General features: G+C 37.4%; 1 protein-coding gene and 1 non-coding gene across 2 annotated transcripts in view; one reads left to right on the forward strand and one right to left on the reverse strand.

The window, feature by feature from the left end:
• The window catches only part of IQUB (IQ motif and ubiquitin domain containing), an 83871-nt gene that overhangs the window by 42104 nt on the left and 16077 nt on the right, over window positions 1-25690 (reverse strand). Inside the window, exons 3-7 of the mRNA XM_055590812.1 lie at window positions 23203-23337; window positions 18701-18862; window positions 18440-18612; window positions 18082-18237; window positions 6271-6481 (exon numbers count right to left, since the gene is read on the reverse strand). Of these exons, the coding sequence (XP_055446787.1) occupies window positions 6271-6481; window positions 18082-18237; window positions 18440-18612; window positions 18701-18862; window positions 23203-23337 (837 nt within the window). The remainder of the gene's footprint in view (window positions 1-6270; window positions 6482-18081; window positions 18238-18439; window positions 18613-18700; window positions 18863-23202; window positions 23338-25690) is intronic.
• LOC129659728 (U7 small nuclear RNA) lies at window positions 8155-8217 on the forward strand. Its single transcript, XR_008718203.1, has one exon. It is a non-coding gene; the product is annotated as a U7 small nuclear RNA (small nuclear RNA).

The following is a 25690-nucleotide window of genomic DNA, read 5'->3' on the forward strand; positions in this document are numbered from 1 at the left end:
TCTTAAAGAAAAAGATATTAAAGCAACTGGTTCACTTGAAAGAATACAATTATTTTCCTGGGCCTCAAGTTCAACTATAAAATGAAAGGGCAGTAATAAAATATAAAGTCAATACACATTCTAAAATTTCTGATATAGAATAAACTTGCTATTTCCAAGCAAGAAACAGCAGAACATACAATATTGTCCCCATCACCAGAAATTTCTATGCATTTGCTTTTAAAATTCTCATGACAGACTGGAACCCTGAATGGAAAGAACCAAGAAAGAGTCATACTGAATCCAAGGGTCAGATCTGTCAAGGGATGGAGCCCATGGAGTCGCCAGAGGTTAGAAGTCAAGGGACCTTTAGATCAAGAGGTAATAATTAAAAAAGAGAACACCATTAGCACAAGTTCAAGCAAAACAAAGGGTCACTTCAGTTCAGTTCAGGCCCTCAGTTGTGTCCAACTCTTTGCAACCCCATGGAGTGCAGCACACCAGAGGCCTCCCTGTCCATCACCAGCTCCCGGAGTTTACCCAAATTCATGTCCACTGAGTCAGTGATACCATCCAACCATATCGTTCCTATTGTCCCCTTCTCCTCCTGCCCTCAATCTTTCCCAGCATCACAGTCTTTTAAAATGAGTCAACACTTTGCAGCAGGTGGCCAAGGTACTGGAGTTCCAGTTTCAACATCAGTCCTTCCAATGAACAATCAGGACTGATCTCCTTTAGGATGGACTGGGTGGATCCCTTGCAGTCCAAGGCACTCTCAAGAGTCTTCTCCAACACCACAGTTCAAAAGCATCAATTCTTTTGCACTCAGCTTTCTTTATATGCCAACTCTCACATCCGTACATGACTATTGGAAAAACCATAGCCTTGACTAGACAGACCTTTGTTGACAAAGTAATGTCTCTGCTTCTTAATATGCTGTCTAGGTTGGTCATAACTTTCCCTCCAAGGAGTAAGTGTCTTTTAATTGCATGGCTGCAATCACCATCTGCAGTGATTTTGGTGCCCAAAAAGACAAAGTCATCCACTATTTCCACTGTGTCCCCATCTATTTGCCATGAAGTGATGGGACCAGATGCCATGATCTTAGTTTTCTGAATGTTGAGCTTTATGCCACTTTTTCACTCTCCTCTTTCACTTTCATCAAGAGGCTCTTTAGTTCTTCTTCACTTTCTGCCATAAGGTTGGTGTCATCTGTATATCTGAGGTAACTGATATTTTTCCCAGCAATCTTGATTCCAACTTGTGCTACATCCAGCCCGAAGTTTCTCATGATGTACTCTGTATAGAAGTTAAATAAGCAAGGTGACAACATACAGCTGCTCTCCCTATTTGGAACCAGTCTGTTTTTCCACGTCCAGTTCTAACTGTTGCTTCCTGACCTGTATACAGATTTCTCAAGAGGCAGGTCAGGTGGTCTGGTAGTCCCATCTCTTGAAGAATTTTCCACAGTTTGTTGTGATCCACATCATCAAAGGCTTTAGCATAGTCAATAAAGCAGAAATAGATGCTTTTCTGGAACTCTCTTGCTTTTTCCATGATCTGGTGGATGGTAGCAATTTGATCTCTGGTTCCTCTGCCTTTTCTAAAACCAGCTTGAACATCTGGAAGTTCACAGTTCACATATTGCTGAAGCCTGGCTTGGAGAATTTTGAGCATTACTTTACTAGCATGTGAGATGAGTGCAATTGTGCAGCAGTTTGAGCATTCTTTGGCATTGCCTTTCCTTGGGATTGGAATGAAAACTCACCTTTTCCAGTCCTGTGGCCACTGCTGAGTTTTCCAAATTTGCTGGCATATTGACTGTAGCACTTTCACAGCATCATCTTTCAGGGTTTGAAATGGCTTAACTGGAATTCCATCACCTCCCCTAGCTTTGTTCGTAGTGATGCTTTCTAAGGCCCACTTGACTTCACATTCCAGGGTGTCTGGCTCTAGGTGAGTGATCACACCATCGTGATTATCTTGGTCATGAAGATCTTTTTTGCACAGTTCTTCTGTGTATTCTTGCCATGTCTTCTTAATATCTTCTGCTTCTGTAGGTCCATACCATTTCTGTCCTTTATCGGGCCCATCTTTGCATGAAATGTTCCCTTGGTATCTCTAATTTTCTTGAAGAGATCTCTAGTCTTTCCCATTCTGTTGTTTTCCTCTATTTCTTTGCATTGATCGCTGAGGAAGGCTTTCTTATCTCTTCTTGCAATTCTTTGGAACTCTGCATTCAGATGCTTATATCTTTCCTTTTCTCCTTTGCTTTTCATTTCTCTTCTTTTCACAGCTATTTGTAAGGCCTCCTCAGACAGCTGTTTTGCTTTTTTGCATTTCTTTTCATGGGGATGGTCTTGATCCCTGTCTCCTGTATAATGTCACGAACCTCTGTCCATAGTTCATCAGGCACTCTATCTATCAGATCTAGTCCCTTAAATCTATTTCTCCCTTCCACTGTATAATCATAAGGGATTTGATTTAGGTCATACCTGAATGGTCTAGTGGTTTTCCCCACTTTCTTCAATTTCAGTCTGAATTTGGCAATAAGGAGTTCATGATCTGAGCCACAGTCAGCTCCCAGTCTTGTTTTTGCTGACTGTATAGAGCTTCTCCATCTTTGATTGCAAAGAATATCATCAACCTGATTTTGTTGTTGGCCATCTAGGGATGTCCATGTGTAGAGTCTTCTCTTGTGTTGTTGGAAGAGCATGTTTGCTACAACCAGTGAATTCTCTTGGCAAAACTCTATTAGCCTTTTCCCTGCTTCATTCCATACTCCAAGGCCAAATCTGCCTGTTACTCCAGGTGTTTCTTGACTTCCTACTTTTGCATTCCAGTCCCCTATAATGAAAAGGACATCTTTTTTTGGGTGTTAGTTCTAAAAGGTCTTGTAGGTCTTCATAGAACCATTCAATTTCAGCTTCTTCAGCATTACTGGTTGGGGCATAGACTTGGATTACCCTGATACTGAATGGTTTGCCTTGGAAACAAACAGAGATCATCTGTCATTTTTGAGATTGCATCCAAGTACTGCATTTTGGACTCTTTTGTTGACTATGATGGCTACTCCATTTCTTCTAGGGGATTCCTGCCCACAGTAGTAAATATAATGGTCATTCTGAGTTAATTCAGCCATTCCAGTCCATTTTAGTTCGCGGGTTTTTAGAATGTCAACGTTCACTCTTGCCACTTCTATTTGACCACTTCCAATTTGCCTTGATTCATGGACCTAACATTCCAGGTTCCTATGCAATATTGCTCTTTACAGCTTCGGACCTTTCTTCTATCACCAAAGGGTAGAAGAGTCAATTCAACAAACATTGCCTAGACCTAATGAGCAAGGTCCTATCTGGCGCCCTAAAGTATGGACATGGACGGTTAAGAGAACAGTATGTACAGAGAATCACGGGGCAAGGAAAAGATCTCAGCACAAGCCACGCTGTTAATTTCCTCAGGATGATGTCTACAAGTCTGAGATGACAGTGACAGTTCAGATAACAAAAGAAGTCACCCGCAACACACTGCTATATATACTTTTAAAAAGACATAAAAATCAAACGTTGCCTGAAGATAGTCTTGTCTTTGATATAGCATATTATCTTACATAGTTAAAATCATTCTCCTAAATTGACTTATTTTGCTTTTATTACTGAGGAGCAGGTTATCTGGAGAAAAAGTTAAACTTTATTATCAGTTTTACAAAACTATGCAATTGTTACTATGAACCACAAGAGGGCAACAGTTTCAAAGACGGGAGTAAAGAATATAGAATGAAAATTATTATTATAAATTACTTAGCTTGTGAACCAGAATTTTAATTCCCCCCCAAAAGCAGAACTTTAACAATATTATTCTTGAAGTTCTTATTCAGAATTTTAGGCCTAGAAGAAAACTAAAAGATGTCTCTTTTTGTGTAAGAAATTCCATTTTCATTTTCTTACATATAAATCATTAAGTCATGTCCAACTCTTGCAACCCCATTGACTATAGCCCGCCAGGCTCCTCTATCCATGGAATTCTCCAGGCAAGAATACTGGAGTGGGTTGCCATTTTAGCCATATAAAATATCTCTGTTCTTCTTTAATTTAGAAAATTTATATAAAATTATTTACTGTATAACAGTAACTTACACATGTATATATCTTTGTATTTTTAAGTACTCTCATAAATGTAATACTTTGTATTTTTCATTTATAAAGCCCTCTGAAGTATATATGCCAGAAATTATTAAGTCCTTTTATAGATAAAGAAACTGAGGCTTAAGAGAAAGGAGTAACTTGACCAAGTAAATACCATTAATAAGTAGAAAAGGTAGAATCTCATTAAGCATATTTTCCACTAATTTACACAGTTGCCTGTTAACCAAACAAGATAACAATGATACTTTTGGTCTATCCATATAAATTTAGAATATTATTTAAATAGAGCTCTGCTATAATCCAACTTTACTTCTGTACTTGTCAATAAGACCTTTACAGACAACTTGCAAGCAATGCTCACTATTTAACTATTAACACTAAGAAACAAACTTTGCTTTCATCTGAGACAAGATGGAAATAGAAGTGACATTTAAAATAAAACAGTATTTGCAGAGGTCAGTGATTAGGAGAAGGGGAAAGCAGACACAGAAACCTCAGTAGCAAGTTTAACTGTTACCTCCAAATACTGTCACATTCCCAAAGCCATTCAATTTTGCACGTTATAAAAGAGACAGATGTATTAATACTATTGCTTTTTTAAACCTGGTGTTTAATTGTTTCATCTTCAGGAAATAGCACAGTACCATAGAGCTACTTAAATAGACTCAACATCTGACACCTAAAATTGTATTCGATTAGAAAGGAAAGGATGACATGAGTAACAGAACACATAATAACATCCACAAACACACAATATATAAAGAAACAAAGTGACAGTATGAAAATTTTCTTGAAGTTGGTATTATGAGCAATTACATAGATGTCAAACTATTATTTCTTTAGATAAAAAGGTTGTGTTCAACTAAAAAAAAAAAAAACGCGGCTATTTTTAATTTTTTTAATTCTTATCTATTATCCCAAGAGCGCAACTTTACTTTCCAGTATCTAAGGTAATAAATAACTCTTCTGGTTACTTCCATTTTAGAGGTACTCCTGGGAAAGCAGAAGCTAGAGACAGCTGAATTGCTACATCCATGGGTTCCCCCTCATTCATTCATTTAATCATTCTACCAATATTTGTTGAGGTAAGTACAAAAAAAGAGATCATCCAAAAAAAAAAATGAGTCATTTGCTTATGGAGCTGACAATCCAGTGGTAAAAATTAACATTAAAAAATGTATTGTTACAAATTGTGGTATTATAAAGTAAAATTGGGGGTGCAATGAGAACCATGATATGATAATTTGGATATCCAAGATCTATTGTCTGTCACAGAAGCCTTTGTGTAGGTGACATTTAAGATGAGATTAGAAGCTGGGCACTGAGAAAAGGCTTCAAGAAAAATAGTGTATCCTGCCCAAAGTAGGGAGCGATTGGCTTGTACAAATAACTGAGGCTTTTTAACTGTGTCAAGACTAGCACACATCCTGTGGAAGAAATAAGCCATAAAAATCCAACGTGCAGACAATACATGTGTGTGTGTGTGTGCTGAGTCACCAGTTGTGTCCAACTCTCTGCAGCCTTATGGACTGTTACCCACCAGGCTCTTCGGTCCATGGGATTCTCCAGGCAAGAATACTGGAGTGGGTTGTCATGCCCTCCTCCAGGACTTCTTCACACACAGGAATCAAACCCGTGTCTCTTACATCTCCTTCATTGCAGGTGGTTTCTTTACTGTTAGTGCCACCTAGGAAGCCCTATGTATGTGTATACACACATACATATTAATATTTATATTCATTGTAGAGGGGAATAAAAAAGGTATCTCCTCTAAAGAGGAGAATCAGAGGCAGGGTGCTGGACTGAGGGCTTCAAGACAGGTCAACTCTGAGTTCACAGATTTCTAAGACCATTAAGAGAATCAGACTGGATAATACTTTCTCTTTTTGTCTCACAGGGATAAGGATCAAATGAGATAATACACTAAAACTGAATAGGTTTATCTTTTGTTAATATAAAAGCATTTTCAATTTTACTCCGACCTTAATTCCTGTCCCAAATCTAAGACACTATTCATATTTTAAAATTTTCTAGTCCAGATTCCCCAACTTCTTAAAATAACATGGTCTTCCTTTTGTCTTTAGTAAACTTGTTTTTCCAACTAATGAAAAATTAATATTTTATGTAAAGCCTATTTCAAACTTACGTTCTAGTGCATTATAAAGAAGTTCAAAATCTTCTTTTGTTTGAGGATTATGCCTCCGGTAATAATCCAGTTTCATCCACTCTTCTTTTTCTCTTATCTTCCTGTGTTCTTCCTCTGCTTCCCACTGCAACCTGAACATTTTCTGTCTTCTTAAATCCTCTACCACAACTTTAGCATGCCATCGTCTGTAGTAAGTCTGTATCACAATTATCTATAGTTAAATTAAAGAAAATAAAATATGGTCAACCTTATTAGACAAGGAAAAGAAACAGTGATTATTTCTATTGCAATTCAACTACTACTAAAAAATACTGAGTGTCCAGCTTTAGCTCTATGCCATAAATTCTCACATACATTCTAACAGAAATACAACAGCTATCTGACTTTGAAATCTAGTAGCAGGTATACCTTCATAGGAGATAGTTAGTATGATGTTAAGTACACAGACTCTGGAACAAAAATTAGTTTAAATCTTCCCTCTTCCTACTACTCACTAGTTAGTTAATTTTTGGTAAGTTACCTGCCATCTCTGATTTAGTACCCTCATCTGCAAAAGAGTAATAATAACAGTATTATGCATATAAGTGCTTAGCTCAAGCCTGGTACACCACAGGTCCTCAATAAATACTACTCTTGTTATGAATATTAATTTATCTCTAGTTTTTCTTGTTATTAGCTTAGACTCATATCTTTTAAAAATGGAGCAATCCTAAAGGAAATCAATCCTGGATCTTCACTGGAAGGACTGATGCTGAAGCTGACACTCCAATACTTTGGCCACCTGATGCAAAGAACTGACTCATTGGAAAAAACCCTGATGCTAGGAAATATTGAGGGCACGAGGAGAAGGGGATGACTGAGGACAAGATCGTTGGATGGCATCACCAACTCAATGGACATGAGTTTGAGCAAGCTCTGGAAGGTGGTGAGGGACAGGAAGACCTGGTGTGCTACAGTCCATGGGGTCACAAAGAGTCAGACATGACTGAGCGACTGAACAACAACCACATAGCAGGGCTTCCTAGGTGGCGCTAGTGGTAAAGAAACCACCTGTCAATACAGGCGACCTGAGAGACATGCATTCAATTCGTGGGTCAGGAAGATCCCCTGGGGAGGGCAGGGCAACCCACTCCAGTATTCTTGCCTGGAGAATCCCATGGACAGAGGAGCCTGGCAAGCTACAGTCCACGCAGTTGCAAAGAGTCAGACACGACTGAAGTGACTTAGCACACAGCCACACAGCACATAAGTTACACGTGGAAACCACCAAAGCAAACATGTATTTATTAAACTGTGAGAAAAATATATATGTCTGGAGATACAGTATAGTACTAGAGTCTAAAACACTTGTGACATAAGTGAGAGTTTTTGTTTTTTATTTACTGCTGCTACTGCTAAGTCACTTCAGTCGTGTCCGACTCTGTGCAACCCCATAGACGGCAGCCCACCAGGCTCCCCTGTCCCTGGGATTCTCCAGGCAAGAACACTGGAGTGGGTTGCCATTTCCTCCTCCAATGCATGAAAGTGAAAAGTGAAAGTGAAGTCGCTCAATCGTGTCCGACTCTTCGAGACCCCATGGACTGCAGCCCACCAGGCTCCTCTGTCCATGGGATTTTCCAGGCAAGAGTACAGGAGTGGGGTGCCATTGCCTTAAACTCATTAAAAAAATAGTAAAATATAGAGAGGCTAGATCAAGACTGAGGGTAGAGAATAGGCTGACACATCCTTTCCCCTCATCCTAATCCCTAATAATTACATAAAAATTATAGAAGCAGAAATCAGTAAAGACACTCGATCATACTGAAGGAGTCCTCCAACAGAACAGAAACTGTGAAAAAAATCCCTTTAAGAAAGGAGACAAGTGGAATAAATTGAAGAAGGAATTAGTGTTATGGCTCTTTTAGAATTTTTCTAACAGGATTTCCAATCTGTACTGGAAAATCCCCCACGGAGAGAAAACACTGAAGGTATCTACAGCCTAATTATGTACTGGAGAGGCTAGCTACAAAAAGTGTCTCTAAAATGTTTCAATCCCAGAATTGGTGGATCCTGTGAGGAGAAGGGCAACTAAAAAGATGACTGCTTGATAAATGCAAAAGAGACAGGCTCCTCTAAAGCAACTCAGACAAAGATCACCAGAGGTATTTGCCTCTAAGTTAAGAAAGAGTGGGCTTCTTGGTGGCTCGGATGGTAAAGACTCTACCTGCAATGAAGGAGATGTGAGTTCGATCCCTGAGTCTGGAAGATCGCCTGGAGAAGGGAATGGCTACCCACTCCAGTATTCTTGAGAATTCCATGGACAGAGGAGCCTGGTGGGATACCGTCTACGGGGTTGTGAAGAGTTGAACACGACCAAGTGACCAGCACACACAAGAGTGGTTAGTATCCCAGAAGGCTGGTGACACCCAGGATGAATACAAGCCTCCTCTCCAGAAAACTAGATGCCTTCCAGAATTAAGCCTTGCCAATCCCCTAAACCCACTGGGGTTAGTTAGGCTACAGTAAAGAAATATGTTATAACACACTGGACATCAGGAATTTCAAATACTCTGTAGTACACCTCCAAGAATAGACAAAGATTTGAAAGGAAACAACAAAATAAAAGGTTCTTCATTTAATGTAGAAGATATTACATTTGTGTGCAAGAGAATCACTAAAACGAAGGTTCTCAAAGTATGGTGACCAGAGTACCAGCAGCAGCAGAAACTGGAAAATTGTTAGAAAAAAAAATTCTCGGGCCCCACCCCAGAGTTACTGAATAGGAAACTCTGGGGTAGGCATGGATTCTGTATATTCACACATTTTCCAGATGTTCTGATGCCTGCTAAAGGTTTAGAACCATTCTTAAAGAGTAAAATGAAACAAAAAACAAGACCAGACTAGACAGAGTTAACATTTTCAGAGGGAAAGGAAAGGCCATTGAATCAACAAAAAGGAAGTAACAAAAAACTGTGACCAAAGTTTATTTTTTGAAATTAAAAAAAGAAAAATCAGTATAGTGAGTTCAGGTTGGGGGCTATTAAACTTATTGAACTTATTAAAAATACTAAGACCCAGTTGTTTAACAACAGTTTTTCCCTTCTCATGTGATAATCTAGGGATTGGGCCTAGATTGGCAAATAGTTTAGGGCCAGTAGGAAGCTCTGTGTTAATATTACAGGTGGCTTCCTCCTTGAATATCTTAGGGGTTGGTCAACTTATCCTCATCTTCTAGCCTGTCGAAAGGGGGAAAAGACAAAAGGACTGCAACCCAATCACTTCAAGAGCAGTATCCAGAAGGGGCACACATCATTTCCACTCCCATTTCTTTCCCCAGGCCTCATCAACATAGAAAAGAGGTTGTAAAATGTAGTTTTCAATGTTATGGCCTCTTTTGTGCTGTGCTGTGCTGTGCTCAGTCATGTCCAATTCTTTGTGACCCCATGGACTACAGCCTGCCAGGCTCCTCTGTCCATGGGATTCTCCAGGCAAGAATACTGGAGTGGGTTGCCATTTCCTCCTCCAGGGGATCTTCCCAACCCAGCAACTGAATCTGCATATCTTGTGTCTCCTACACTGGCAGGTGGATTCTTTATCATTAGCTTCAAATGGGAAGCCTGTTCTAGTCTCATGCCCAGCTAAAGATTTACTACAATGAGAAGAATGAGTATCAGCCAATAACTATTAATAGAAGTTTATTCTGCTAATCTGCAGAATATGTGGAGTCTAAGAGGGAATCAGTAAGCAAGAAACTTAGGCAAGAAAATCTTTTAGAACACAGGGTGAAAGACTGCAAAAATTAGAAAGAATGGAGGAAAATTGAGAAACATGGAAGATAAATGCAGACGTTCCAAAATATGTCTGATACAAGTTTCAGACAGAACAAGAAAAGTTGTATTAGAGAAATAGTTCAAAATCTAATAGAAGAATATTTCACCAAACTAAAGAAAGACCCAGACAGAAAGGAACCATCACCAGATCAAAAGCATATCTCAATAAGATTACTTCGTGCTCATTCAGTCATATCCAACTCTTTGCGACCCCATAGACTGTAGCCCTCCAAGTTCCTCTGTCCATGGGATTCTTCAGGCAAGAATACTGGAATGGGTTGCCATTTCCTTTTCTGGGGGTTCTTCCTAACCCAGGAATCAAACCTGTGTCTCCTGCATCACAGGCGAATACTTTACCCACTGAGCCATGGGGAGGCCTACAGATTAAAATCCTAAAGCTTCCACAAAGAGGAAACAAAGAACTGAGAATCCCATTTCCATCAAATACACTATCTTTGTACCTGTTTTAATCAAAAACTGCTACAAAGGTATAAAAGAAAATAATTCTGAAAATGAGTTTGAATCTAACCTACTATACCCACTCAAACTAAAACCCAAAATGAGGTTAATTCAATAGGACTTACAAGGTTCACCTCAAATGCATAATAATCTCTGAAATAATTACTAGAGAATATGCACTAAGAAGAACAATAAGTTGAAGATTAAAAATTAAAGAAGTGAACAAAAACTTTCAAAAAAGTTTTAAGTTATAACCTTTATTATTTGAAAAAATCATATATAATAGCAATGTAAATATATAAGAATAATCTGAAGTCATAATTATACAGTAAATTATAATGATATATATAATTGTAATTCCAATATCAACCCTCACTGAATGGGAAGAGTGAAGGAGGAGGATAAAGAAATGCAAAAAGTCAGCTAGGGTCCTTGACTTATTCATGGAAAAAAATATACAGCCCGATTAAGTATGCATTTGGTATAAAAAATCAGGGCTTCCCTGGTGGCTCAGATAGTAAAGAATCTGCCTGTAATGCAGGAGACCTGGGTTTGATCCTGTGTTGGAAAGATCGACTGGAGAAGGGAATGGCTATCCACTCCAGTATTCTTGCCTGGAGAATTCCATGGACAGAGGACCCAGGCAGGCTACAGTCCATGGGGTTGCAAAGAGTTAGACACGACTGAGCGACCAACACTTTCACTTTTCATAAAAATTTTAAGTGCATTAAAAAATTTTATGAATAGCCACTAAAAAAATAGAAACAAAGTACCTATTTCTAAACTATTAAAGAACAAAAACATGAAAAGTTTAGTCAAATCAAAAAAGTTAGTAAACTAAGTCACTAAGTCAAATCAAAAAAGGTAATAAACAATCAAGAATAAATAAATAAAAAGCAAAATGATATGAATGGAAGGAATGACTAGAGAAATATCAGTAGTCACACATAATATAATCTTATTCACAACAAGAAAGATTTAAAATAAATACTAAGCATTTACCTTAGTATTAGAAGTTCAAGAATAAAATAAACATGACAAAAAATAGAAAGGAATCAATCAAGATGGTAGAATTTATTAAATGGAAATTTACTCCTTACACTGGCTTTTAACCAATCCCTCTGTCTACAGCTCACATCTCAATTCTCTCTTGCACAGAACCTCCAATTCACTTTCAAGATTCTATGGGACAAATTAATTTGGTTTTTGATGCCATCCCCTTGGCAGGCATTTAGATTTTCACTTTTTCTGCTCAAGTAAGTCAAGTTAACACTTCTCCATCTGCTTTATATAACTTTAAAAAATCGACTGACATTTACTGTTCTCTCTTCTATTCTTTGTTCCTGTATGTTTATAATTTTCTTATTCCTTTAATACCACTTTATCGGAGTCTGAAAAGTGTTGGAGTGAAAACCCGTAGAGAAAACCTAACAGCTTTTCTCTCCTATTTCCATATAAACCTCAATCTTACTCGGGAGCAACAACCTAAATCTTTAAAAATGTAATTATCACATTCTCCCAACATGGTCAGTCACATGACCCAGTTCAGGCCAATGAGCTATAACTTGAATCACTGGCTTTCAGAGGAAAATTGCTGAATGGCCTCCATGAGACATGCTCCATGACTTTTCCCTTCTTCTTGCAGATGCAGACATTATGCTGAAGGTTGATAAATAATTTTATCATCACAATAGTAACAAGCTCATGATAATAAGGTGTGTGTGTGTGTGTGTGCATGCACACGTGCGCATGCATTCCATTGTGTCTGACTCTTTATGACCCCATGGACTGGGGCCTCCAAGCTCCTCTGTCCATGGAATCTTCCAGGCAAGAATACTTGAATGGGTTGCCATTTCCTACTCCAGAGGACCTTCCCAACCCAGGGATCAAACCCATGTCTCTTGCATCTCCTACATTGGCAGGTGGATTTTTTACCACTGTGCTGTCTGGGAAGCAATAATAGGATTAATGGAGTGGAAAGGTAACAGGAGTTCAGGTTCCTAATGACATCACAGAGCCACCAGCCAGGCCTCATACAGCCAAAAATTAATAATTAGTTCGGACTGAGAAAATAAGAATCTATCGAGCTCAAATACCAAGCACATGTAAAGTCAGCTACAAAGTTAATAGGAAATAATATTTCTCCCAAGGCACTCTACAGCTATAAAATGTCATAACAAACCCCTTCTTTGAGTGACTATGATTTTCTTATTCTGAGAAACTTTGTTTCCTAAAATCATACTCTATCACAAACTTTGCTGTCTGAAATTAGATCACTAAGGATGAAACATCCCACTCTTGCCTGGGGGATCTACATTATTTTGACAGAAAGAAGCAGCCTTGATTCACAACCAACGTGCTGAACTTCAGAGAAGAAACAACATCCCATATCTCCCTCCTAACTTTGTTATGAAAGCAACAGGACTCTGGTTCATGTCTCAGTCCAGACGTGACATTGATCCATCTACACACAACTTTGTTTTATACCAAAACACTATATCAAAATACTGTATCACTTAAATTTCACCAAAACGTCACTCCTCCCCAAAACTCTATAATAGCTCCATCTTCTGCTTTTGTGAAAATTAGTTTTGACTGAAAAAATAAAAATTATTCAGGCTGAAATAACTTCAGGCACTGATAAAGTCAGCTACAAAGTTAGCCCCGTGGTCCCCCTGGTGAGCAGTCTCCCTCAGTGCAATGAGTCAACAGACACAGTAAAAGCTCATCTCTCAAGGTCATGGGCTAATTGGGCTAGAACAGCAGTCTAGATCCAGGCTTCTTGTCACACAAAAAACAAAATCACTGCTTTCAATTCTTTTTACTGAAGCAAAATGATGCTAGGAGGTAACACAGATAAAATGTATCTGCTTCATATGTCATGTTTAACTGAAATTCCAAATGTTTAATAGGGTAAAGATGTCAATTTTTAAAAATACAGATACACTAATTTGTGTGTACACAAATATACACAAACTTTAAAACAAAGTTATATTTATGACTATTGGGTGACGCAGCCTTCTATAACAATATATAAAATGCAAAAAACATAAAAGGGAATATTATTAATAAATTTTACAATAAAGACATCATAAAGTAAGTATGATTGATAGGTTGAGATAAAATATAAAAACATATGTAATATCTATAAGGAGACAAAAAATTTTAAATGTTATGTGCTACTATGAAGGGTACTCCAGTACCCCTGCCTGGAAAATCCCATGGACGGAGGAGTGTGATAGACTCCTCCATGGGGTCGCAAAGAGTTGGACACAACTGAGCAACTTCACTTCACTTCACTATGAAGTCAGCACGGAATGGTTTCTGGTCATATAATTTGGTACAATATTTCTGAAAAACACTGGAAATATCTTAAGACTTTAAAAAAGTCATCATTTTTCTCCTAGTAATTCAACTTCTAACATCTCTAAGTATTTTTTAAATGCACACTACAATTTGTAGAGCATTAAAACATGTCTATATGTCCTACAAAACAAAGTAATTACACTGTTTATATTGTGGCATAATATAATGCCATTAAATCATTTATAATAAAAAAGAAAAGGTAGAGAAATGTTTATGATATAATGCTATGTGTACAAGAAACTTCTTTAAAATTCCATGCATAATTATCTCCCAATTGAAAGTAAGAAAAAGAAAAATCTGAGTGAGAAATTTTCTGCTTCTTTTTTTTAATAATTAATGCCATTTGCAAGGCTTCCCAGGTGGCACAAGTGGTAAAGAACCGCCTGCCATCGCAGGAGACATGAGATGCAGGTTTGACCCCTGGGTCAGGAATATTCTTGCCTGGAGAATCCCATGGATAAAGGAGCCTGGCAGACTACAGTTCATAGGGCTGCAAAGAGTCAGACACAACTTAGCATGCAATGCCATTTGGAAAAACAGAAGGAAAATACCATATTGACTATGTTCAGGGTTAGAGTTAGATATGAATACATTTTTGTTTAAAATATATTGTCAGGGAATATCAATAAAGACACAGAAATTAAAAAAAAAAAAGAACCAAGTAGAAAGTTGGGGTTTGACAGTAAAACAACTAAAATGAAAACACAAAAAAACATGCTCAACAGCAGAGTTTAACTGGCAAAAGAAAGAATGAATTTGATGATAAATCATTAGAAATTATTCACTCTGAAGAAAAGGGGGAAAAGATAAAGTAAAAGAGACTCAGAGACCTTTAGGATACCATCAACTAAACCAGTGTACTTAAATATACAGGAAAGTCTTCAAACTGAAAGAAAATGATATAAAATGTTAATTTTAACTCAAGTGAGATGTAGGTGATTGCTATTTGCTTTTCTTATTTTTAATAAGCATGTTTAAACAAATATATACATTTAAAACTTAAAAAATAAAAGTCAAATGCATAAAAACAATAATTATAAAAGGAATTATAAGACTTCGAACATACAAAGAATATACATGTTTGTATGATGATAGCACAGATAGAACAAAGAAGGGATAAACAGAGTTCTATTGAAGCAAAGTTTCAATTTTAATTGAATTTCAGTTAGTATTAATATGAAGTATGTTGCTATAAAATGAGATATATATTCTAATGCCTAAATTACACTTGGAGCAACCACTTAGCAAATGATTTTTTAAAATTCTTAAACAATAAAGCAGTAATGAAAAAAACTTAATTAAAATTGGGCAAAGTATCTGAATATACATTTCTCCTAAAAGTATATATGCAAGTTGCTTATAAGTACATGAAAAATATTCTGTATCATTAGCCACAGGGTATGCAAATCAAAACCACAATGAGATACCACTTTAAACTCACTAGGATGGCAATAATCCAAAAGTGTTGATAAGGATATGGAGAAACTAGAATCCTTACACACTGATGGTGGGACATAAATATGGTGAAACTGCTTTGGAAAACAGCCTGGAAGTTCCTCAAAAAGTTACAGGGAATTACCATTTGATCTAGCAATTACATTCCTAGGCATATACCCAGGAGAAATGAAAATACATATCCGTATAAAAATTTTTATGTGAATGATTATAGCAGTTTTATTCCTAATAGCCAAAAGGTGGAAAAAAATCAAATGTCCATCAACTGAAAAATGGATAAACAAAATGTGGTGTATATATATTGACCTACCTACAGTAGGTGTATACAATTGGGTACATATCATGTGCGTGTGTTAGTCTCTAGTCATGTCTGAATCTTTGCGACCCCATGGACTGTAGCCCACCAAGCTCCTCTATCCATGGCAAGAATACGGGACTGGATTGCCATTTCCTTCTCCAGGGGATTTGCCTGACCCAGGATTGAACCCGGGTCTCCTGTATTGCCGGCAGATTCTTTACCATCTGAGCTATACGTGTTGCAACATGGAGACTATACATTGTATGATTACATGCATATGAAATATCCAGAATGGGCAAATCAACAGAGGCAGAGAGTATATGAGTGGTTGTCTAAAGCAGAAAGGACTGGGGAAACAGGGTCTGGCTACTGTTAGATGTGGTCTTTCTTTCTAGGATGATGAGCTGTTTAGTCACTAAGTTGTGTCTGACTCTTTTGCAACCCCATGGACTATAGCCCACCAGTCTCCTCTGTTCATGGGATTCTCCAGGCAAGAATATTGGAGTGGGTTGCCATTTCCTTCTCCTGGGGATGTTCCCAACCCATGGATCAAAGTCGCATCTCCTGCATTGGCAGGTGGATTCTTTACCACTGAGTCACCAGGGAAGCTCTCTAGGATGATGAGAATATTCTAAAATTGAAGTGGTAATGGTTGAATAACTCTATTTCCATAGTAAAAAAAAAATTTTTAATCACTGAATTGTACACTTTTTTAAAAAGTACACATTGTATGGAAAATGAAAATTTTAATTAAAAAAAAAGAATTAAGATAGTACTAGAAAACACTTATTTAACATAAAAGAAGGCACTAAATGAACAGGGGAACCAGAGAGCCACACAGCATATAGAAAACAAATACCAAAATGGCTGATATACTCTAGTCTTATCAATAGTCACATTATAAATATAAATTTATTAAACAGTCCAATCAAAAGGCAGAGACTTTCAGATTGGATAAAGAAACATGATCCAATTATATGCTCTCTAAAAGAAATATACTCTAGATTCAAAGCCTCAAATAGATTGAATGCAAAAGGATAAAAAAAGAAAAACAGATCATATAAACAATAATATAAAAGTGATTGGAGTGACTTTATTAATATCAGATAAAATTGATTTTCATATCCAATTGATCTATTAGTTTGGAAAGTTCCATATAGGTGATTCAAATGTCAGAGGGTTCAGGCCAAAGGACGGAAGATTGAAGCCAAGCGACAGAGAGAACAAAGCTAATAAAAAGAAAAGGGATTTACCAAAGGAAAGGGAAGGATTAGGAACATTTAGGATTCTGGTTCCTTATCTCGGGGTGTGACTGGAGACAGTGACTGCTTTTTAGTAGCAATAAAACTTGACTCACACTGGGCTTTCCAGGTGGCGCTAGTGGTAAGAAAAAAAAAAAACACTCTCCAACACAGGTGGTTTTAAGATGGGAGTTCAATCCCTGGGTTGGGAAGACAGGAGGAGCCAGTATTCTGGATCAACCCACTCCAGTATTCTTGCCTGGAGAATCCCATGGACAGAGAAGCCTGGCAGACTATAGTCCATAGGGTCATAAAGAGTTGGACAACACTGAAGCAACTTAGCGTGCATGTACACACACACACACACACACACACTGACAAACTTTCTCTTCTTGATCTAATTCTAATTAAGTTCCTTTGAGCTTTTTTTCCAACTAGGCCTTGACTTTTGGGCTTCTCTGTTCATCAGTGAATTGTCCAGTTTTAGAAAGAGCCCAGCTAAATCGGGCTTCCCAGGTGGCGCTAGTGGTAAAGAACCCGCCTGCCAATGCAGGACACATAAGATATGTGAGTTCGACCCCTAGGTCAGGAAGATTCCCCTGGAGGAGGGCATGACAACACACTCCAGTATTCTTGCCTGAAGAATCCCTTGGACAGAAGAGCCTGGCAAGCTACAGTCCACAGGGTCTCAAAAGAGTCAGACACAATGAAGCGACTTAGTATGCACACAGGTACCAACTAAATCACTTTAACCAGAAATCCCACCTTTGACATCTGATTACCCTTAATTGACTAATCACTCTGGCCTGCCTTTACCACAAACGCTGTTAGACTGGTTTATCCAGGACTCCCCCATACCCCAGATGTTTTCTCTTTGTAATTTTCCATTCACTGACCCCCTCCTACCCTGTTCCTTGATTATATTTTCCCCCTTTTCCTTATTGCATTCAAAGTTGAGCTTAATCTCTCTTCCCTATTTCAAAACTCCATTGTAGTATTCCCTTTTGAATTGTCTGCTTACCATCGTGAACAAGTGTTTAGAATAATTTTTTCTTGAACAACAACAACACTCATGTGAGTTCTGTAAGCAAGTGTGCTTAGGGAAATACACACAGAGACACACAAAGAACAATTGGCTGATAAATGTACTTTTTAGTATTTCCCTTTTAACAAGTTATCTTACCGCCTGTAATCTCTTAGCATGGTATTCTGCTGCTGAAAAATATTTTCCTGGTTTTACCAGTTTATCAGTAATATTTGACACATACACACCAATTTTAGTCATCTGTGTGGATGTTGTATTTGTAGTTTGCTGGAGCTTTCCTTTCTGAAAAACTGTCTAAAATAAAAACAAAAAAATTAAGTATACACTACACATAAATTGAGTAAAGAGCATATTTTGTACATATTTAATGTACTATTTTTCATTATTTTAATCACCATATAATTCCTTAAAAGATTTTAATTTTAGAGAGCTACACAATATAACCTGTGCTGATTCTGCAGCTTCAAAAATCTATATGGAAAAATTAAAAGATTACCTGCGTATCCCTACAAAATGCATTCGGTTTTTCAGGAATCTTTTTAGGTACAGTTTGTGTTCCAGCATTGTGATATTCTATTCCTGTTATTTTATGTCTGAATCCACCAAGAAATGGTTTGTGAAAATCAGATTTTATCATCTCAACAGCTACTTCCTGGTACTGATCAATGCCTGAGGAGATAAAACCAAGTTTAAATGGAAGTTCAACTACAAACAGACTCTAAAATTATTTATCTAAAAGATATATCAAATAACAAACCAGTTTGTACTCTGACTGTTATGATCTGAGAGGCTTCAGCTGGTCTAGCGATTCTTCTGACTGGGTATAGATCTGGATGTAAAGAAAACATTTCCACTTGCACAACATCCTGGGGCTTAATTCCATGTTGTAGTAGCGTCTCATGATTTTTAAGAACTGTTCCTAAAAATGAGATAAAATTATAAGAAATATTATAAAGAAACAATTATATGTACTCATTTTAAGGAATGTTAAACATCAAAGGTGCCTACATGAATGTATATTGTTTAATTAACAAATAAAAATATTGATGATGTCCATCTCTTGCTGTATTGTTAGCATGGAAAACTCCGCAATGGAAAAAATTAAGGTGGTATTCCTGACCAAGAATTCAGCATTAAAAGGAAAGTAAAATTACAACTCTCAAATCATCAGAAATACAAATATACAATAACCATGCAACTATAAACATTTAAAAATTAAAAACACATTCTATAATATGAGAAAAATCATATTCTAAGCAATGATTCTCTAAAAAGAATCACAATGTGTTATACATTAGGCGGATCATATCCATATCAGGGAAAGGCTGATTAGTTTAATATATACCCCTCTCTTGAATGCAGAAAAGTATACACTCAGAGTCTAAAGAATCCCTTCCTTTCTGTTTCTATTATCAGAAATTCATATAAATTAATTCATGCCAAGGTGGAGCTAAGCCTGTTTCTTGCTGAAAAAAAAAAGGGGGTACGTGATCACTTTATTTTTATGTTTATTGCTTGAACTTATACCTTCAATCCACTGGTTTAGTTCATAAATTCACTGTAAATTTATTTCTATATTTTAAGGCATACAGAAATACATACAATGTTACTGGCTGCTGCTTTGTATAATGACAGAATCTATATCTATCTTTCCAATGTATGTTCATCCCAAATTACAATTAGGAATTTAACATAGCAAAGGGTTGTTTTACTCATTCTTAGAAATATGTCAGATACCACTAGTCTATTTTAGCTATGTTCAAGAAAGCACATTCAAAAATTTTTGAGTTTCAATTTCACCTTAAATTCTTAATTTAATAAAATTAACTTTATAGGGATTTTGTGATAGGTTGAATAATGGCCCTAAAATATATCCATGTACTAATTCCCAGAATTTATGAAGGGTAGATTATCCTGAGATGATGATATGACAAGTAGAGAGAGATTTAAATACGCTATGCTGCCAGGTTTGAAAATGAGGAAACTCAAGAATGCAAGAAGTACAACTCTAGAAGATGGAAAAGGCAAGGAAACAGACTCTCCCCAGAACCTCCAGAGAGAGAAAAGCACTGCTGACACCTTGACTTTATCCAAGCGAAATTGATTTAGGATATTTGGACCCCAGAACTGTAACCAAAATTAATGTGTTGCTTTAAGCCAATAATTAAGCCAATAATTTTGTCAATTGTTACAACAGCCATAGAAAACTAATAGAGAATCCTCTTCAAACTAATACAGAGCTCTCTTCATTCTTCTCATTGTTTCTAGAATAGGCTTAGCCCCACCAAACCTGAACTTCAGTTCTAGTACTAGAAGAAAGTGCCCATCTTAGAGTATGGTTGGCACAGAATCAAGCTCTTTTTTTATTGCTGCTGACATAAGTCTGTTATCCAGTGGCGATGTGCAGTGCTATGCTGAGCTTAATCGCTCAGTCATGTCTTACTCTTTGCGACCCAATGGACTGTAGCCCGCCAGACTGCTCTGTCTATGAGGACTTTTCAGGCAAGAATACTGGATGGGTTGTCATGACTTCCTCCAAGGGACTTTCCTAACCCAGGGATCGAAGCCTGGTGTCCCGCATTGTAGGCAGATTCTTTACCATCTAAGCCACCAGGAAAGCCCAGTGATGCATGGTACTTACACATAAAGACAAAAGGTCATGAAATGCAAAGAAAGATCCTTAGGTATCAGTGGCCAGCTACTCCTGTCTCAAAACACTTTCTCTTCTCCAGTTTTGAATTTCACCTTATAGTTAATGCCAAGAAGTTCCAGATTCCCTTTTTGGAATCATGCCTACAAATTAAGTTCAGACTCTGACATTCATAAGCTGTGGGAATTTGTACAAGTTCCTTAAGCTTTAGCTTCCATCTCCTTTCAAAAAGTTAACAGTAATACCTACCTCAAGGGATTGTTGTGTAGATTGAATGATAGTGTGATAATGTAGATAGAACATTTTGTAAAAGGACTAGCACATGCTGCTGCTGCTGCTGCTGCTAAGTCACTTCAGTCGTGTCCGACTCTGTGCAACCCCATAGATGGCAGCCCACCAGGCTCCGCCGTCCCTGGGATTCTCCAGGCAAGAACGGTGGAGTGGGTTGCCATTTCCTTCTCCAATGCATGAAAGTGAAAAGTGAAAGTGAAGTTGCTCAGTCATGTCCGACTCTTCGCAACCCCATGAACTGCAACATGCCAGGCCTTCCTGTACATCACCAACTCCCAGAGTCCATCCAAACCCATGTCCATTGAGTCGATGATGCCATCCAACCATCTCATCCTCTGTCGTCCCCGTCTCCTCCTGCCCTCAATCTTTTCCAGCATCACAGTCTTTTCAAATGAGTCAGCTCTCTGCATCAGGTGGCCAAAGTATTGGAGTTTCAGCTTCAGCATCAGCCCTTCCAATGAATATTCAGGACTGATTTCCTTTAGGATGGAATGGTTGGATCTCCTTGCAGTCCAAGGGACTCTCAAGAGTCTTCTCCAACACCATAGTTCAAAAGCATCAATTCTGCGGTGCTCAGCTTTCTTTATAGTCCAACTCTCACATCCATACATGACTACTGGAAAAACCATAGCCTTGACTAGACAGACCTTTGTTGACAAAGTAATGTCTCTGCTTTTGAATATGCTGTCTAGGTTGGTCATAACTTTCTTTCCAAGGAGTAAGCATCTTTTAATTTCATGACTGCAATCACCATCTGCAGTAATTTTGGAGCCCAGAAAAATAAAGTCAGCCACTGTTTCCACTGTTTCCCCATCTATTTGCCATGAAGTGATGGGACCAGATGCCATGATCTTAGTTTTCTGAATGCTGAGCTTCAAGACAACTTTTTCACTCTCATCTTTCATTTTCATCAAGAGGCTCTTTAGTTCTTCTTCACTTTCTGCCATAAGGGTGGTGTCATCTGCATATCTGAGGTTATTGATATTTCTCCCAGAAATCTTGATTCCAGCTTGTGCTTCCTCCAGCCCAGAGTTTCTCATGATGTACTCTGCATATAAGTTAAATAAGCAGGGTGACAATATACAGCCTTGACGTACTCCTTTTCTTATTTGGAACCAGTCTGTGTTCCATGTCCAGTTTTAACAGTTGCTTCCTGACCTGCATACGGGTTTCTCAAGAGGCAGGTCAGGTGGTCTGGTATTCCCATCTCTTTCAGAATTTTCCACAGTTTATTGTGATCCAAAGCTCATTAAATTAGCCATCATCATCAGTATCATCTTCATCAGTATCATCGTTACAGTAACTATTTAAATTTTAGCTTTGTTTCCTCTGTCAAACTTTAATAGCCAGTTGTTTGAATATACTGACATCTTACTATTGGAGCACATTCATTATAATAGTTTTCTAAAAATAATCTTGAAATTTCTCTGATTTGGCAAGGAGGAAGAACTTAATAGGTATGGCTTATTCCTATTTAGCACTTAGAATTTCCCCCAAAAAATGTTCTTATTTTTGCCCTAGAAACTTTGTGGCATCTTTGTAAGTTAATATGAAAACTTTTAAAAAACAAAATGTCATGATCTGTGTAGGCATAATCTACAGAAACATTTACTGAGCTATGCCAGTCTATTTAATTCTATCACAGTTATTAAGACTACAGCCTGTAAGGCTAATATAAGGTGTGGTACTCCATATTGCCCACAAAATATAAATAAATTTGAACATCATCAGAACCTGAATTGACCTTAATGTATAGAAGACTGATTAGATAAGCCATTTTCAGTCTTCTTCTCTTTCTATACATGCTCATTCATCATTTATTTTTCTAACCTCATTTCCTCCTACTCTCCAAAAATAATTTACTTCTAGTACCTCTAAACTTCTTACCATTTCCTCAAAGACCCAGGTTTTCTTACCTCTTTGGACTTAACACAAGTATTATCACTGTAATTAGATGAAGCTTTCTAGAATCTCCCAGTTTTTTCTTCCTTGTTCTCACAGATTTTTTTTTAGCACATCTCCATTAAAACATTTGCACAATGTGTAGTAACCACTGCATACGTCTTCTTCCTTCCTAGTCTATGAGCAACTTGAAAATAGGGATTTTATTTCATGTTTCTTTCTATCTTTGGTTCTTAGCAAAGTATTTAGAACTTTGTCCTCAGTAATAATTCATTGAATGAAAGAATGTATATAACAGCAGTATAATGTTCAAACAGTAAACATTGAGATATTTAGTTTTACAAATCTAAGATCTTGCTTATTTACATGTTAAGACTAAAGAAGTCTTTGTAAGTTTTATTAGCCTCCAAGCTTACCTGCACATCTTATCTGCAGGACAAAAGCTGGGACACCTAGCAGGGGTGAAAAATGATCCTTCAGGCATCTTAGAACAGTGTCAACTCTAAAGGGAATTACAATTTCCTGGCCCACAGGAAGAAGTATGACTTTTACTGTAGATAAAAAGAGAAAAGAAAGAGTAGTAGTTAAATGCAAGGGTCAGCATCATATAGTATACACGCAGATAGAGAATTATGGGACAATTTGTTATCAAAGGAATGCAAGTTGCTTCCGCATGTCTCCCATCATGCCTCCGTGATAAGAGTTAGTTTTCATTTTCTAGGAGGAGAAGTGACAAACATTCATTTGCAACATTTTTGCTTTGAAAATCAATTCATTATCTCAAGAAATAGCATCAATGGTCAATGCCTGCTCCCCCAGCTCCAGCTCAAAGTTCAGCTCTCTCTTCCACTGCCTACTATGAGGATCTGTGCATGTTTGAGATTACCTCCTCACCCAGAATACCATGAGAAATAGGAAATGAGACTAAAATGCTTTTAAAGATTCTTTTAAAATCATTTAAAATTTTTAAAAATTCCCAATATCTGGTACATACTATTCAGATATCAACATAGAGAATATCTCAGAAAAATCAAGCGTTTTTGTGTGGTATTACAAAGGGAGAACCTGAGACCTGAACTTAGAAATGTACATGCTTTGATTACATATTGATGACAGGCATCAGGAAATCAATGCGTATTCATGAAGTTAAGAAAAACCAATAGGGAAATTTTCAGAGAAAATGTTCTTTGACTTTGCAATGACAAAAGATCATCTAAGTCCATTCTTCTTTCCATAATTGATCTATGTCTGTAGCTGGCAGAATGCAAAACAGAAAATCACTGTTTATTATAAATATCTGGAATAACTATGCACAAATCTACTTGTCACAAAAAAATAGACATTATGTGGTTTACTTCTGACTCTAAAATAAAAATCAAGCCACTTACATGTCAAAAATTGAGAAAAACTGTTACTATAAAATGATTATCTGTTCACAAATTGTAGGAAGGAAATAAAGTACAGAAATTATTATGATGTAAACTATTTATTTTTTACATCTACAAACTTTATATGTTAATAGGGAAAATGTAATAAGTAAGATGGAATGAAGACTACACATTTCAAACCAAAACAGTTTTGTATATTTCTAGATGCCTGATATGACAGTTTTCATAAAGGTCTATGAGACATTTATCTGTAATACTAGCATGAAATGTAACAAGGTATTGTTGATGCTAAGGTTCTTTAAGCTTATTTTCACAGTTCTTTCTCAAGAACACTCTTACAGATGTTAAATTATCAGAAGGCTATTTTAATTCTTTCCTGGGTTCAAAGTTCTACAATTAATATATGTATATATGTTAAACTTTTATTTCCAGATGTTCAAGCTGATTTTAGAAAAGGCAAAGGAACCAGAGATCAAATTGCCAACATCCGCCGGATCATCAAAAGAGCAAGAGAGTTCCAGAAAAACATTTATTTCCGCTTTATTGACTATGCCAAAGCCTTTGACTGTGTGGATCACAATAAACTGTGGAAAATTCTTCAAGAGATGGGACTACCACACCACCTGACCTGCCTCTTGAGAAACCTATATGCAGGTCAGGAAGCAACACTTAGAACTGGACATGGAACAACAGACTGGTTCCAAATAGGAAAAGGAGTATGTCAAGGCTGTACATTGTCACCCTGCTTATTTAACTGATATGCAGAGTACATCATGAGTAACGCTGGGCTGGAAGAAGCACTAGCTGGAATCAAGATTGCTGGGAGAAATATCAATAACCTCAGATATGCAGATGACACCACCCTTATGGCAGAAAGTCAAGAGGAACTAAAAACCCTCTTGATGAAAGTGAAAGAGGAGAGTGAAACACTTGGCTTAAAGCTCAACATTCAGAAAACAAAGATCATGGCATCTGGTCCCATCACTTCATGGGAAACAGATGGGGAAACAGTGTAAACAGTGTCAGACTTTATTTTTCTGGGCTCCAAAATCACTGCAGATGGTGACTGCAGCCATAAAATTAAAAGATGCTTACTCCTTGGAAGAAAAGTTATGACCAACCTAGATAGCATATTCAAAAGCAGAGACATTACTTTGCCAACAAAGGTCCATCTAGTCAAGGCTATGGTTTTTCCAGTGGTCATGTATGGATGTGAGAGTTGGACTGTGAAGAAGGCTGAGTGCCAAAGAATTGATGCTTTTGAACTGTGGTGTTGGAGAAGACTCTTGAGAGTCCCTTGGACTGCAAGGAGATCCAACCAGTCCATTTTAAAGGAGATCAGCCCTGGGTGTTCTTTGGAAGAAATGATGCTAAAGCTGAAACTCCAGTACTTTGGCCACCTCATGCAAAGAGTTGACTCATTGGAAAAGACTCTGATGCTGGGAGGGATTGGGGGCAGGAGGAAGAGGGGACGACAGAGGATGAGATGGCTGGATGGCATCACCAACTCAATGGA

Source organism: Bubalus kerabau, chromosome 8 (assembly GCF_029407905.1).
Source record: "Bubalus kerabau isolate K-KA32 ecotype Philippines breed swamp buffalo chromosome 8, PCC_UOA_SB_1v2, whole genome shotgun sequence".
Lineage (NCBI taxonomy): Eukaryota > Metazoa > Chordata > Mammalia > Artiodactyla > Bovidae > Bubalus > Bubalus kerabau.